A 15,470-nucleotide genomic window follows, 5' to 3' on the forward strand; every position below is an offset into this window, starting at 1 on the left:
CTCTGGAACTCCCTGCCACAGAGGGTAGTCGAGGCCAGTTCATTGGCTATATTTAAGAGGGAGTTAGATGTGGCCCTTGTGGCTAAGGGGATCAGAGGGTATGGAGAGAAGGCAGGTACGGGATACTGAGTTGGATGATCAGCCATGATCATATTGACTGGAGGTGCAGGCTCGAAGGGCCGAATGGCCTACTCCTGCACCTAATTTCTATGTTAAGTCAATATTCATACCGCTGTATGGGAACGAGAGGACAGCAGGAGCAGATAGACCCGTTGCTAGGACACTGACCGGGTGGCCGTTGCCTGGATGCAGGGCGGAAGTTCCCGTTACTAGGAGAGGGACGCCGTTGCCTGGATACAGGGGCGGAAGTCCCCGTTGCTAGGATAGAAACATAGAAATTAGGTGCAGGAGTAGGCCATTCGGCAATAGGCAGTAGGCAATTGCCGAATGGCAATAGGCAGTAGATCATTCGGCAGTAGGCAAACGATAGTGACGCCGTTGCCTGGATACAGGGGCGGAAGTCCCCGTTGCTAGGATAGTGACGCCGTTGCCGGGATACAGGGGCGGAAGTTCCCGTTGCTAGGCCAGTGACCGGGACAGCGAGTTTACTTTGAGCCAAAGATCCTATATCCGCTATAGGAGCTTTGCTTTGAGCGAGGAGAGGGCGCCTGGAGAGCGGGGAGAGGGCCACTGGAGAGCGGGGAGAGGAGCGCGTCCCGTCGCCTGGATACCGGTAGCGGGCAGCGGCGCCGACCGGCCGTCAGACTGCCTGGGCCGCGCTGCCGTCCCTGCAGCACTTCTGCTGCCACCCGGGATCATTTGCTCCATCGTTTAGATCCGATGCTGCGGCCCTGATTCGGTTTATCCGGGAGCTCGCAGAGCGGTTGCCCAACACTCAGCTGCGGGATGGATGCGAGCATCAGACAGCTGCTGGCGGCGGCGGCGCTCTGCGGCAGCGGTAGCTACTTACTTACTTATGATCCACCACCTACTTACTTACCTACTTACTTACCTACTTACTTACCTACTTACTTACCTACTTACTTACCTACTTACTTACCTACTTACTTACCTACTTACTTACCTACTTACTTACCTACTTACTTACCTACTTACTTACCTACTTACTTACCTACTGACCTACTGACCTACTTACTTACTTACTTACTTACTTACTTACCTACCTACTTACTTACTTACTATCCGCCACCATGCACAAGAAGCACAAGAAGTGCAAGACGCCATTGTATGCAGATGCCGAGACATGTGTTCACCTCTGGCTGAACAATTTCTAATCTTGTGATGTGGACCCGATAAGAAGACGTTAGTTCAGAGATGCAGCGCGGAAATCAATACTTTTAAGTAATTTCACAATACTCTCGTTGGCACTTATGAATGGCAAAGCATCTATGGCTAACAACCCTCAGAATCCGTGACCGTACGGCGAGTTTGCGCTGACCAGCGATCCCCGAACACTAACATTATCCTACACACACTAGGGACAATTTACATTTTTACCGAAGCCAATTAACCTACAAACCTGTACGTCTTTGGAGTGTGGGAGGAAACTGGAGATCACAGAGGAAACCCACAGTGTCACAGCATGAACGTATAAACTCCATACAGTCGCACCCTTGGTTAGGATTTAACCCGGGTCTCTGGTGCTGTAAGGCAGCAACTCTAGCGCTGCGCCACCGTGTCGCAGTTCTGGGTGTGTGGGCTGATGACCGGGACTGGCAACCCTGCGCTCGGCCTTGCTGGAGCAGCAATTCCTGGTACCGGGTGTCCACTGGCTAAAACCAGTGCTGGAAGTGTGGGGCATGAATTAGCTGTCTTTGAGATTACGACGTTAGATTTACACCAACTATAGTTTTCACCCAATGTCTAGCTGGGCAGCCCTGACAGTTGTGGGGGATTTTTCATCAAGTGCAACATCAATTGCTCTGTGAGCCTGGGAAGTTGTGCTTTCTCTCTGCACCAACTGGATGTTGCATGCTGCGCGGGAAGAAGGGGGGAAGGGGGAGGGGGGAGTTGTGAGATGTGAGATTTGAATGTTTAAAGAGGCTTCTGCTTTGAGACTCGCAATCCGAGGCTGCCTCCTGGCGGCAATGTCATTTTTCACTTGACGAAGTTCTCTTGCGGTCTATGTAGTCCACACATCCTGTCGTGGGGAAGAACAATGTGTAGGAAGGAACTGCATGAAGCCGAAACGTCGCCCATTCCTCTCCAGAGTTGCTGCCTGTCCCTCTGAGTTACTCCATCATTTTGTGTCTGTCTGTGGAGAAAAACAATATTGAGACATGGTACTGGACCTATATTTTTCGTGGGTGTTTGTTGGTCTCAGATTTTTTCTTTAATTTTTTTTTTTTCAATAGTAGAAAAAAAAGTTAGAAAAGCAAGAAATATAGAGATAGAGAATATTATATAGCTCGAAAAAGGAAAGAAGGTGATGTGAAATAAGCAGAAAGAGAAAGAATAGAGGAGAGAGAAAGAGAAAAGGGGAAAAAATGAGAGAAATTGAAAGGGATATGCCTCCTTCGTATCTTTACCCACCCTTCATCCGGTTATGACACAATTCATTTCTAAGGTTGTGTTTCACCACATGCTTGTAATAAGTCGATAAATGGAGACCAAACCTTAAAAAATTGGTCTGATTTGCATGATGGGGAGGGGGGGGGGGGGGGGGGGGGTTAAGCAGAGAATACAAAAATATTAAATTATGTTGTTAAGCATAGATGCTTTCCTGTTCATGTGCCAAAGAGAGTAACGTAAAGATGACTGAAAAGTATGGATAATTATTTAGGTCAGCTATGCACCTGCATGGTCAAATTGGCTATGGAATTTAACACATAGACAAATAAAAAAACTGCATATTAGTTGCTAAATTTTACATTACTGTTGGTGTAAAATTGAGACACCCTAGACAAAAAAATGGTGAGGAACAGAGAATATATTTTGAATATCTCTTTGATACCACCTATTTGCAAAGCATTATTATCTGATCAGTTATGCAACAGATGGTCAAATTGTCAACGAATTTTAACACTTTGAGAAATAATCAATCCTCAACGTCTGGGGCCTGAATTGGCGCAAGACAAATTGAGGAGAAGGGAATTTAGCAGAATTTAGTCTAAAAACGATTACTAGTTAACTAGAAACATAGAAACATAGAAAATAGGTGCAGGAGTAGGCCATTCGGCTCTTCGAGCCTGCACCACCATTCAATATGATCATGGCTGATCATCCAACTCCGTATCCTGTACCTGCCTTCTCTCCATACCCCCTGATCCCTTTAGCCACAAGGGCCACATCTAACTCCCTCTTAAATATAGCCAATGAACTGGCCTAAACTTCCTTCTGTGGCAGAGAATTCCACAGATTCACCACTCTCTGTGTGAAAAATGTTTTTCTCATATCGGTCCTAAAAGACTTCCCCCTTATCCTTAAACTGTGCCCCCTTGTTCTGGACTTCCCCAACATTGGGAACAATCTTCCTGCATCTAGCCTGTCCAACCCCTTAAGAATTTTGTAAGTTTCTATAAGATCCCCCTTCAATCTTCTAAATTCTAGCGAGTACAAGCCGAGTCTATCCAGTCTTTCTTCATATGAAAGTCCTGCCATCCCAGGAACTTTAAAATCTTTCCCCTGCACGGGAGACCTGACCTTTTCTTTGTGTCGGGTCTCCGTTGTCGTTGGGGCTGCAATGTGGAGCGGCCTCCGGCAGGAACGACCTGGGGCTCCAGTCGCGGAGCTGCGGACTTACGTACCATCATGAAGCTGGCCGAGTCCGGAGCGGGTGGAGCGGTGGTGTCGCGCTGCTGTGACCCGACCCCCGGAGATTCGGAGGCTCCAACCGCAGGTCTGGCAGACAGGAACACCGGGAGCCCGCGGGTCCCTGCTGGGAGACCGCTTTTCGGGGCTTCCGCAACGGCGACTTCTCCCGCCCGAGTTGCGGGGTTGAAGATTACCTGGAGCGGGGCCTTACATCACCGCCCCGCGCGGCTTGGAATGGCTGCGGGACTTTGCTAGCGCCCACCGGGGGCTCCAACAACAAGACCCGGAGCGTGGCCTTGCATCACCCGGCGTGGCTTTAATGGCCGCGGGCCAATTACCATCGCCCGCCGGGGGCTTTGACTCTGACATCGGGGGGGGAGAGGGGAGTGCAGGGGAGAGATACATTTTTTGCCTTCCATCACAGCGAGGAGGAGATGCGCTGTGATGGATGTCTGTGTAAATTGTGTTGTGTCTTGGGTCTTTTACTTTTTGTATGTATGACTGCAGAAACAACATTTCATTTGGACCTCAACGAGGTTCAAATGACAAATAAAATTGTATTGTATTGTAGTAATAAGATGAGAGTTAACTGACTGTTATTGCTTTTTCTGCTATTTTAAAGACTCTCCCATTTGTACATTTGATATTTCTATTAACACTATTAACACTGTCATGAACTACTGTAATCGATTGCTTGGCTAGCCATAATTGCTGAATTCTGGACAAATGCAGCATTTTATGAAATTGAATGTGATACACTATCAGGCAAAACGTGTCTTAAGTATTTTTTATTAATATCAGATTTATATTCTTTTTTAGATTTAAATACATTGAAGGAAGCTTACAATTTAATAAAACTAGCCACTGCGGAGAGATCTGTATCAGGTGGAATGGAGATTATCAGCGCAGATTTATATGTGCAGTGTGCAGAACTGGCTTTGCAGGTGACAAAATATATAAGTACAATATATCTTTTTCAATGCTAATGTTCAAATCTTTGATTCAGTTTCAGACTAGAGTATCACTGCAAAATTATTTAATAATGATTTAAAGAAAGCATCTTTCTTAAGGAAGCAGGGAGACTGCAGAAGGACAAGTTGGGAGAGTGGGCAAAGAAGTGGCAAATGGCATACAGTGTAACACCTGTACAGTGTAAAATATTACCTTTTGTATGCCATTTGTCCCTTATTATATTTTTGTTCTATTTTGATCTCATTCACTCTTGCTTCCTGTTGAATTCTGACTCGGATAAACCTTACATGTAATGTTGTTCGGCTTATGTTTAGTATAATGGCAGTTTCTATACCTTCTTATTCATTCATTCTTATTTGTAAAACTTATTCATTCATTCATTCATTCATTCATTCTCAAAGCCCAACTTCGATAGTCATTACTTCTCGGGTATATGGTGGAGACATAGCTTACGCACTCATCGATAGCAGATAGTAAAAAACTAATCCTCCAGTGATTGTCTCTTGAATTAGTCTTTATTGAAGTAGTACAAAACAAAGAAGTATTTCATTACCGTGATCGTGATAATGATAATGATAAAAACTTCTGTCCTCACCATCCCTCGAAGCAAACTAAACTGTAAATCCCTGAGTCTGTGCTAGCCTCTCCAGATGTAGACACACCCCTCTACATATCAAATCCCACCGACCAGCATACATACAGATAAGAACTAGAAATATCTAGACATGACTACAATATACTGACAAGCATAAATGGATCCTACATTTAGAGATGATGAATGTCTAGTGTATTTTTGTGTATTTTCCAATATTAGTTGTGTTCTTGATAATACTAACAATGGTCTGAATTTAATTTACACTGATGGTTAACAATGTATAGTAATTGGTATAGTATACAAATACAGCGCCGAAACGGGCTCTTCGTCCCACTGAGTCGGCACCGACCAGCGATCACCGCACATTAACACAATCCTACACACACTTGGGACAATTTACACTTATACCAAGTATACAAACCCAAGCCAATTAACCTACAAACCTGTACGTCTTGGTGTGGAAGGAAACTGAAGATCTTGGAGAAAACCTACTCAGTCACGGGGAGAACGTACAAATTCCATTCAGACTGTACCCGCAGTTGGGATTGAACCGGGGTCGCTGCAAGCGTTGTAAGGCAGCAACTCTACCCCTGCGCCAGTTTTCAATCCTTTCTACCCCAGGGTAGTTGGAGAGGAAAAATAAACAAAAGAAGAGCAATGTATCTTCATTTTTGACATTTCTGAATATTTTATTGAAAATAGACTTGATTTTCTCTGCTTTATATTGTACTTATGTGCCAAAATTTCATCTCTTTTAGTTTAAACAGGAAGATATAAGCCAGAATTGCCTGACCATGTATTTTGAGGGAGCATGCCCTTTCAATCAGTTTTTGGGCAGGGCATGCCTTTGCCAAGCTCAACTTTATGCTCCGAAATCCACTGAAAACACGGTAAGATTTGTCTTTACCTATTTCAATACAATAATTAAAATTATTTCAAATTTTCTTAACTTACATGGTAATTGGCGTAACTAATTAAACTTTGAGGCCTGTGTCTTAATATTTATTTATAACCAATGTATATGCGAAAAAAACATTTATGTGGAACTTGTGGAAATAACAAGTCATATTTCCTATTAAAATTTAGGGAAAGCGATTCTCTATTACTCATCTGAAAATTAGGTATTTAGCAAGTGACAATTGGATGGGCAGTGTGAATGACAAATTTGTAATTCAAAAGACAATTATGTTTTTCATGTGAGGCAATAAACAGGTGAATAGTCTGTGCTCTCAACAGGTTAAGCAGGTGACAGAGTAGGGTGCTGCATACATAGATACAATGAGATCCTCACTGGTTGCAGAACTCTAAATGTGGTTTGCAGATATAAAAATTGGGGAACATGATATCCCTACAATATCATTCTTTGTGCCAGACAATCAATGTCTGCCATGGAATAGATTGAGAGCTCAGCATTTCTCACTCTCACATCTCCTCCACTTTAAGCAGCATCTCAGTAACGATACGACTTGCTTCAACTCTAGTTCTGAGATGGTGGATGAAGTGAGAGTGGGAGCCACAGACTCTGCAACAGGGGGAAGGGGGGTGCTTGATGTGGCAGGCAGACAGGAAGTTTGGGAAGTGGTGTGCTTTTCCCCCCCATTTACACTGGACTTCTACATGCTCCCAGCAAACAGACTTGAGGTTCTCAATGCTATCCTAAAACCTGCCTCTCTGCGCATCCCTCTGCAATTGGATCCTCGACTTCCTCATCCACATACCACAGTGCGTTCGAATTGGCAGAAATACTTCATCCTCAGTAACAATCAGTGCGGGAGCTCCTCAAGGCTGCGTGCTCAGCCCCCTGCTTTACTCACTCTATACCCACGACTGTGTAGCCAGACATAGTGCAAACTCCATCATCAAGTTCGCCGACGACACCGCTGTTGTTGGACGAATTACAGATGGTGATGAGTCAGAGTATAGAAATGAGATCGACCGATTGACCAAATGGTGCCAGCACAACAACCTGGCTCTCAACATCAGTAAAACTAAGGAACTGATTGTGGACTACGGAAGGGGAAGGATGAGGACCCACAATCCTGTTTATATCAATGGAACGATGGTGGAGAGGGTCAAAAACTTCAAATTCCTGGGCGTGCATATTTCCGAAGATCTTTCCTGGACCCAGCACATTGATGCAATTATAAAGAAGGCACATCAGCGCCTCTACTTGCTGAGAAGATTACGGAGATTCGGTATGTCAAAGATGATTCTCTAGAACTTCTACAGGTGCACAGTGGAGAGCATACTGACTGGCTGCATCATGGCCTGGTTTGGTAACTTGAACGTCCAGGAGCGAAAAGACTGCAAAATGTTGTGACCACTGCCCAGTCCATCACCAGGTCTGACCACCCCACCCCATCGAAGGGGTCTATAGAAGGCGCTGCCTCAAAAACGCAGCCAACACCATCAAAGACCCACGTCATCCTGGCCACACTCTCATTTCCCCATTGCCATCGGGAAGAAGGTACAGGAGCCTGAAAACTGCAGTGTCTAGGTTCAAGAGCAGCTTCTTCCCTACAGCTATCAGGCTATTAAACACAACAACAAATAAGCTCTGAACAACAACAGACTTATTATTATTGCACTATATTTGTTTATTTGTTGAGTATGTGTGCATGTGTATATATATATACTAGACCAAGTGCAGACCCGTTGGGTCTGTTTCCCCAACGGCGTTTTGCAGGGGGGGGGGAGGGGGGGCTGCGGCATCAAACTCATATTAACCAACCCCCAAACACACAGGTGGGGGGGATGTGAAGAGGGGAGGGAGGGGAGAGGAGGTGGAGGAAATGGGACAGATTTGGGAGGGAAAGGAGAGCGGGGTAGGGGGTGAGAGAGGGGGATGGGGAGAGAGATGTGGGGGAGGGGGAGGATGGGGAGGTAGGGGAGGAGGGAGGGAGGGGGAGAGGGGTGGGGGAGAGAGGGGAAAGAGTGGGGAGGGAGAGTGGAGGGGGAAGGGGGAGAGGTGGAAGAGTGGGGAGGGAGGTGGAGAGGGGTAGGGGGAGTGATGGAAGAGGGACAGAGGGGTAGGAGGAAGGGGGTGGCGTTAGAGAGGGAAGGGGATAGAGGGATGGGTGGGAGGGGGTGCGGAGAGGGAAACATAGAACCATTGAAATTAAGTGCAGGAGTAGGCCATTCGGCCCTTCGAGCCTGCACCACCATTCAATATGATCGTGGCTGATCATCCAACTCAGTATCCTGTACCTGCCTTCTCTCCATACCCCCTGATCCCTTTAGCCACAAGGACCACATCTAACTCCCTCTTAAATACAGCCAATGAACAGGCCTCAACTACCTTCTGTGCCAGTGAATTCCAGAGATTCACCACTCTCTGTGTGAAAAATGTTTTTCTCATCTCAGTCCTAAAAGATTTACCTCTTATCCTTAAACTGTGACCCCTTGTTCTGGACTTCCCCAACATCTGGAACAATCTTCCTGCATCTAGCCTGTCCAACCCCTTAAGAATTTTGTAAGTTTCTATAAGATACCCCCTCAATCTTCTAAATTCTAGCATGTACAAGCCGAGTCTATCCAGTCTTTCGTCATATGAAAGTCCTGACAACCCAGGAATTAGTCTGGTGAACCTTCTCTGTACTCCCTCTATGGCAACAATGTATTTGAACATTGGGCATTGTGACATCACACAATGGAACGTTCACCAAGTGCTTGTGCTCCTGCAAAGGCATATGTAAATGGATCCATTCCGATTGGACATCTGTGAGCATAGGGCATTGTGACATCACACGATGGAACGTTCACCAGGGGCTGGGGCTGGTGATGCTTCTATGGGTGAGAAGCCAGTTTATTTTTGAAATATTGGGGGGGGGGGGTGAAGGATTTGATTAAAAACGTGCACTTAAACACGACGACCAATGGCAAACCCGTTGGGTCTGATCCCCCAACGCAGCCGTACCCTACCCGTAGCCCCCACTGGGGGGGGGGGCGGCATCACCCCCACTAACCACCCCCACACACAGAGTTGGAAAAGTGTATAAAGACCGTCCCCTACCTGTAGCCCCCAGCGGAGACGTGGTCGTCGAAGTCGGGTTCTGGCCGTCTTAAAATAGCGTATATTGAAGTCGTTGAAGTCGGGTCCGTCTCGGCAACGGGGGGGGGGGGGGGGGGGGCGGGGCGGCATCACACACACGAAGCATCCCCACACACAGAGTCTTAAAAGTGTAATGCCCCAACGCAGCCGTTGCCTACCCGTAGCCCCCACGGGAGACGTGGTCCTCGAAGTAGAGCCGTTCCCGAAAGGCCGTTTTTAAATGGCGTCGCGTGAGGTTGTGCTGCGGGCACCAGCAGCCGTTATGGTCGCAGGCCAGCAGGAGGCGACAAAATGAGTGGGGGGGGGGGGGGAGGAGAATGTTTTAAAGAAAAAAATGGACATAAACATAACGAAATGTAATGAGGAGTGGATAGCTGGAAGGGAAAGTGAAATGTCTACCGAAATGGCTGCTTGTATGGGTGAGTAGCCAGTTTTTATTTGAAAAACTGGGGGGGGGGGGGGGGGAGGCATTACACTTTTGCGTTGGGGCATTACACTTTTAAGTGGTGAAAGTTCTGACATAACAGGACTCAGCCTGGTGAACCTTCTCTGTAATCCCTCTCTATGGCAACGATGTCTTTGAGCATTGGGCATTGTGACATCACACGATGGAACCTTCACCATTGGCTGGGGCTCCTGCATAGGCATATGTAAATGGTTCCATTCCGATTGGACATATGTGAAGATTGGGCATTGTGACATCACACGATGGAACGTTCAGCAGGGGCTGGGGCTGGTGAAGGTTCTGTGGGTGTGAAGCCAGTTTAGGTTTGAAATATTGGGGGGGGGGGGGGGGTTAGGATTTGATTAAAAACGTACACTTAAACACGTCGAAATGTAATGAGGAACGGATACTTAGAAAGAAAAGTGAAATACCTACCAAAATGGAAAAGATGTCGGCGATTCAGCGTTCCCCCTTATCCTTAAACTTTGACCCCTTGTTCTGGTCTTCCCCAACATCCGGAACAATCTTCCTGCATCTAGCCTGTCCAACCCCTTAAGAATTTTAAACGTTTCTATAGGATCCCCCTCAATCTTCTAAAATCTAGCGAGTACAAGGCGAGTCTATCCAGTCTTTCTTCATATGAAAGTTCTGACATTCCAGGAATCAGTCTGGTGAACCTTCTCTGTACTCACTCTATAGCAAGAATGTATTTGAGCATTGGGCATTGTGACATCACACGATAGAACGTTCAACATGGGCTGGGGCTCCTGCATTGGCATATGTAAATGATTCCATTCCGATTGGACATCTGTGAGCATTGGGCATTGTGACATCACACGATGGAACGTTCAGCAGGGGCTGGTGCTGAAGCTGAATCTATGAGTGAGAAGCCAGTTTAGTTTTGAAATATTTGGGGGGGGGGGAAGGATTTGATTAAAAACGTGTACTTAAACACGACGGAATGTAATGAGGAGCGGATACTTAGAAAGAAAAGTGAAATCTCTACCGAAATGGAAAAGACGCGGGCGGTCCTGCGTCCGGTTTTGGAGTTGCGGAGAATCAAAGGGAGCGCGCCAGCAAAGGGAGTGGGCCAGGCTGCCGGACGGACGGACGGAGTTCCGTTTTGGAATCTGGGGCGAGAGTTTTATATAATAACTAGACCAAGTGCAGACCCGTTGGGTCTGTTTCCCCAACGGCGTTTGCGGGGGGGTGGGGGGTTGAGAAGAGGGGAGGGAGGGGAGAGGAGGAGGAGGAAACGGGATAGATTTGGGAGGGAAAGGAGAGCGGGGTAGGGGGTGAGAGATGGGGAGAGAGATTTCGGGGAGGGAAGATGGGGAAGATGGGGAGGAGGGAGAGGGGTGGGGGAGAGAGGGGAAAGAGTGGGGAGGGAGAGTGGAGAGGAAGGGGGAGGGAAGTGGAAGAGTGGGGCGGGAGGGAGCGGTAGGGGGAGTGATGTACCTGCCTTCTCTCCATAACCCCTGATCCCTTTAGCCAACGCAGCCGTTCCCTACCCGTAGCCCCCACTGGGGGGGGGTGGGGGGCGGCATCACACACACTAACCACCCCCACACACAGAGTTGGAAAAGTGTATAAAGACCGTTCCCTACCTGTAGCCCCCAGCAGAGACGTGGTCGTCGAAGTCAGGTTCCGGCCGTCTTAAAATAGCGTATCTTGAAGTCGTCGAAGTCGGGTTCATCTCGGCAACGCGGGGGGGGGGGGGGGGAGGGGGAGGGTGGCGGGGCGGCATCACACACACGAAGCATCCCCACACACAGAGCCTTAAAAGTGTAATGCCCCAACGCAGCCGTTGCCTACCCGCAGCCCCCACGGGAGACGTGGTCCTCGAAGTAGAGCCGTTCCCGAAAGGCCGTTTTTAAATGGCGTTGCGTGAGGGTTTGCTGCGGGCGCCAGCAGCCGTTATGGTCGCTGGCCAGCAGGAGGCGACAAAATGAGTGAGGGGGGGGGGGGGGGGGAGGAGAAGGTTTTAATGAAAAAAATGGACATAAACATAACGAAATGTAATGAGGAGTGGATAGCTGGAAGGGAAAGTGAAATGTCTACCGAAATGGCTGCTTGTATGGGTGAGAAGCCAGTTTTTATTTCAAAAACTGGGGGGGGTGGGGGGGGGGGGGGAGGAGGCATTAAACTTTTGGGTTGGGGCATTACACTTTTAAGTGGTGAAAGTTCTGACATAACAGGAATCAGCCTGGTGAACCTTCTCTGTAATCCCTCTCTATGGCAACGATGTCTTTGAGCATTGGGCATTGTGACATCACACGATGGAACGTTCAGCAGGGGCTGGGGCTGGTGAAGCTTCTGTGGGTGTGAAGCCAGTTTAGTTTTGAAATATTGGGGGGGGGGGGGGGGGGGTTAGGATTTGATTAAAAACGTACACTTAAACACGTCGAAATGTAATGAGGAACGGATACTTAGAAAGAAAAGTGAAATCTCTACCAAAATGGAAAAGATGTCGGCGATTCAGCGTTCCCCCTTATCCTTAAACTTTGACCCCTTGTTCTGGTCTTCCCCAACATCCGGAACAATCTTCCTGCATCTAGCCTGTCCAACCCCTTAAGAATTTTAAGCGTTTCTATAAGATACCCCCTCAATCTTCTAAAATCTAGTGAGTACAAGGCGAGTCTATCCAGTCTTTCTTCATTTGAAAGTTCTGACATTCCAGGAATCAGTCTGGTGAACCTTCTCTGTACTCCCTCTCTATGGCAACAATGTATTTGAGCATTGGGCATTGTGACATCACACGATGGAACGTTCACCATGGGCTTGGGCTCCTGCAAAGGCATATGTAAATGAATCCATTCCGATTGGACATCTGTGAGCATTAGGGCATTGTGACATCACACGATGGAACGTTCAGCAGGGGCTGGTGCTGAAGCTGAATCTATGAGTGAGAAGCCAGTTTAGTTTTGAAATATTTGGGGGGGGGGGGGGGAAGGATTTGATTAAAAACGTGTACTTAAACACGACGGAATGTAATGAGGAGCGGATACTTAGAAAGAAAAGTGAAATCTCTACCGAAATGGAAAAGATGTCGGCGATTCTGCGTCTGGTTTCGGAGTTGCAGGGAATCAATGGAAGAAATGTGGCCGGAAGCCAGGCCGGAAGCCGTACATGTAAATGGATCCATTCCGATTGGACGTCTGCGAGCCTCGGGCATCGCGATTGGACGTCTGCGAGCATCGGGCATTGTGACATCGCACGGCGGGAACGAATCGAAAGGCAGGCAGGCAGCCGGACGGAGTTCCGTTTCGGAATCTGGGGCGAGAGTTTTATATAATAATAGATAGATATATATATATATATATATATATTAATATATATATTCAGCACAATCTTCCTGCATCTAGCCTGTCCAACCCCTTAAGAATTTTAAGCGTTTCTATAAGATACCCCCTCAATCTTCTAAAATCTAGTGAGTACAAGGCGAGTCTATCCAGTCTTTCTTCATTTGAAAGTTCTGACATTCCAGGAATCAGTCTGGTGAACCTTCTCTGTACTCCCTCTCTATGGCAACAATGTATTTGAGCATTGGGCATTGTGACATCACACGATGGAACGTTCACCATGGGCTTGGGCTCCTGCAAAGGCATATGTAAATGAATATATATATATATGCACTGAACATTTTTTCTCCCATTATGTACTATGCTTACATATTCTGTTGTGCTGCAGTAAGTAAGAATTTCATTGTCCTATCTGGGACATTTGACAATAAAACTCTCTTGACTCTCTTGATTACAAGTAACATTAGCAAATTTGCAGATGACACAAAGCTGGATGGCAGTGTAAATGCTATGAAAATGCAGGATGACTTGGACAGGTTGGGCGAGTGAGCAGATGCATGGCAAATGCAGTTTAATGTGGATTAATGTGAGGTTATCCACTTTGGTAGCAAAATCAGGAAGGAAGATTATTATCTAAATGGTATCAAGTTAGGAAAAGAGGAAATACAGCGGGATCTGGGGGTCCTTGTTCATCAGTCAATGAAAGTAAGCACGCAGGTACAGCAGGCAGTGAAGAAACCTAATGGCATGTTGGCCTTCATAACAAGAGAGGTTGAGTATAGGAGCAAAGAGGTCCTTCTGCAGTTATACAGGGTCCTAGTGAGACCACTCCTGGAGTACTGTGTGCAGTTTTGGCCTCCAAATTTGAGGAAGGACATTCTTGATATTGAGGGTGTGCAGCGTAGGTTCACAAGGTTAATTCCCGGGATGGCGGGACTGTCATATGCTGAGAAAATGGAGCGGCTGGGCTTGTATACTCTGGAATTTAGAAGGATGAGAGGGTATCTTATTAAAACATATAATATTATTAAGGGTTTGGACACGTTAGAGGCAGGAAACATTGTTCCTGGTGTTGGGGGAGTCCAGAACCAGGGGCCTCAGTTTAGTAATAAGGGGTAAGCCATTTAGAATGGAGATGAGTAAACAGTTTTTCACACAGAGAGTTGTGAGCAATCTGAAGAAGGGTCTCGACCCGAAACGTCACCTATTCCTTCCCTCCATAGATGCTGCCTCACCCGCTTAGTTTCTCCAGCATTTTTGTCTAACTTTGATTTTTCCAGCATCTGCAGATTGTTCTTAAGCATTTCCGGCAAGGTAAGAGATTGAGAAAAAAGTTTCCCCCGACCCCCTCCTCCAACCCCCACATAAAACAAACCAGAGAAAATTAACACAAACTTTTCAAACACACTAAAAATAACAAGAAAGACGAAAAGGCAGGCAGACCGTTGGTGAGGCTGCCATCGCTGATATAAAAAATATACCAGCTTTTTATATAAATGAAGCCCAGGTCATAAAAATAGCTCATGATTTGCATTTGGAAATGTGAAGTATCTCCAAAAAACTAATGATCTCTTCATCAATAATAATGAGGAACATCTAAAGTTAATTGAAAATTTCTTGTAACTTTTGCTGCAGATCAGACAAATTGGTCACAATGGGTTGGTAGATTTTGGTAGAAGGTTGATTTTCAGAGAAGAGGCCTGTGTCAAGTGGTTTGCCTCAGAGATCTGTGCTAACTCCATTGTTCATAACTCATATTAACATTTCTTTGTGAATGTAGGTGCCATTGTTTGTAAGTTGAGGACTCATGCTTAAATTGTTGGTATAAGAATATTATCTGTTAGTGAAGAATATTATCTAACATTGCAACAGGATCTTGATTAACTGAGCCAATAGGCTGAAGAATGACAGGTGGCGATTAATTCAGATAAAGGTGAGACATTGGGTGCGGAAACATAGATCTATAAATTTGGCAGGACAGGTAGACAGTATGGTGAAGAAGGCATTTGGCACACTTGCCTTCATTGGTCATGTATTGATTACAGGAGTTGGGATGTTGTTTTACAGTTGTACAGTGTAATGATAAAACCTAAGACCTGCCATAGGAAGGATGGCATTAAATTGGAAAGGATGCAAAATAGATTTGGAAGGATGCAACCAGGTTTGAGTTAATGTATAAGGAGAGGATGGGTCTTTTTTCCCAGTAACTTAGGAAGCTGAGGGGTGACCTTCCAGAAGTACATAAGAGGGGCACAGACTAGGTGTTGGTTTTTACCCCATGGTCGAGGAATCTAAAACTAGAGGGTATGCTGTTAGAGAGCAAGGAGAGCC

General features: G+C 46.4%; 1 protein-coding gene across 1 annotated transcript in view; it reads left to right on the forward strand.

The window, feature by feature from the left end:
- Positions 1-383: 383 nt before the first annotated feature.
- The window catches only part of cfap46 (cilia and flagella associated protein 46), a 219,090-nt gene continuing 204,003 nt past the window's right edge, over positions 384-15,470 (forward strand). Inside the window, exons 1-3 of the mRNA XM_033034743.1 lie at positions 384-958; positions 4,594-4,718; positions 6,100-6,231. Coding sequence (XP_032890634.1) covers positions 907-958; positions 4,594-4,718; positions 6,100-6,231 — 309 coding nt within the window. The 5' untranslated portion in view covers positions 384-906. The remainder of the gene's footprint in view (positions 959-4,593; positions 4,719-6,099; positions 6,232-15,470) is intronic.

The sequence above is a fragment of the Amblyraja radiata genome, chromosome 15 (assembly GCF_010909765.2).
Source record: "Amblyraja radiata isolate CabotCenter1 chromosome 15, sAmbRad1.1.pri, whole genome shotgun sequence".
Classification (NCBI taxonomy): Eukaryota; Metazoa; Chordata; class Chondrichthyes; order Rajiformes; family Rajidae; genus Amblyraja; species Amblyraja radiata.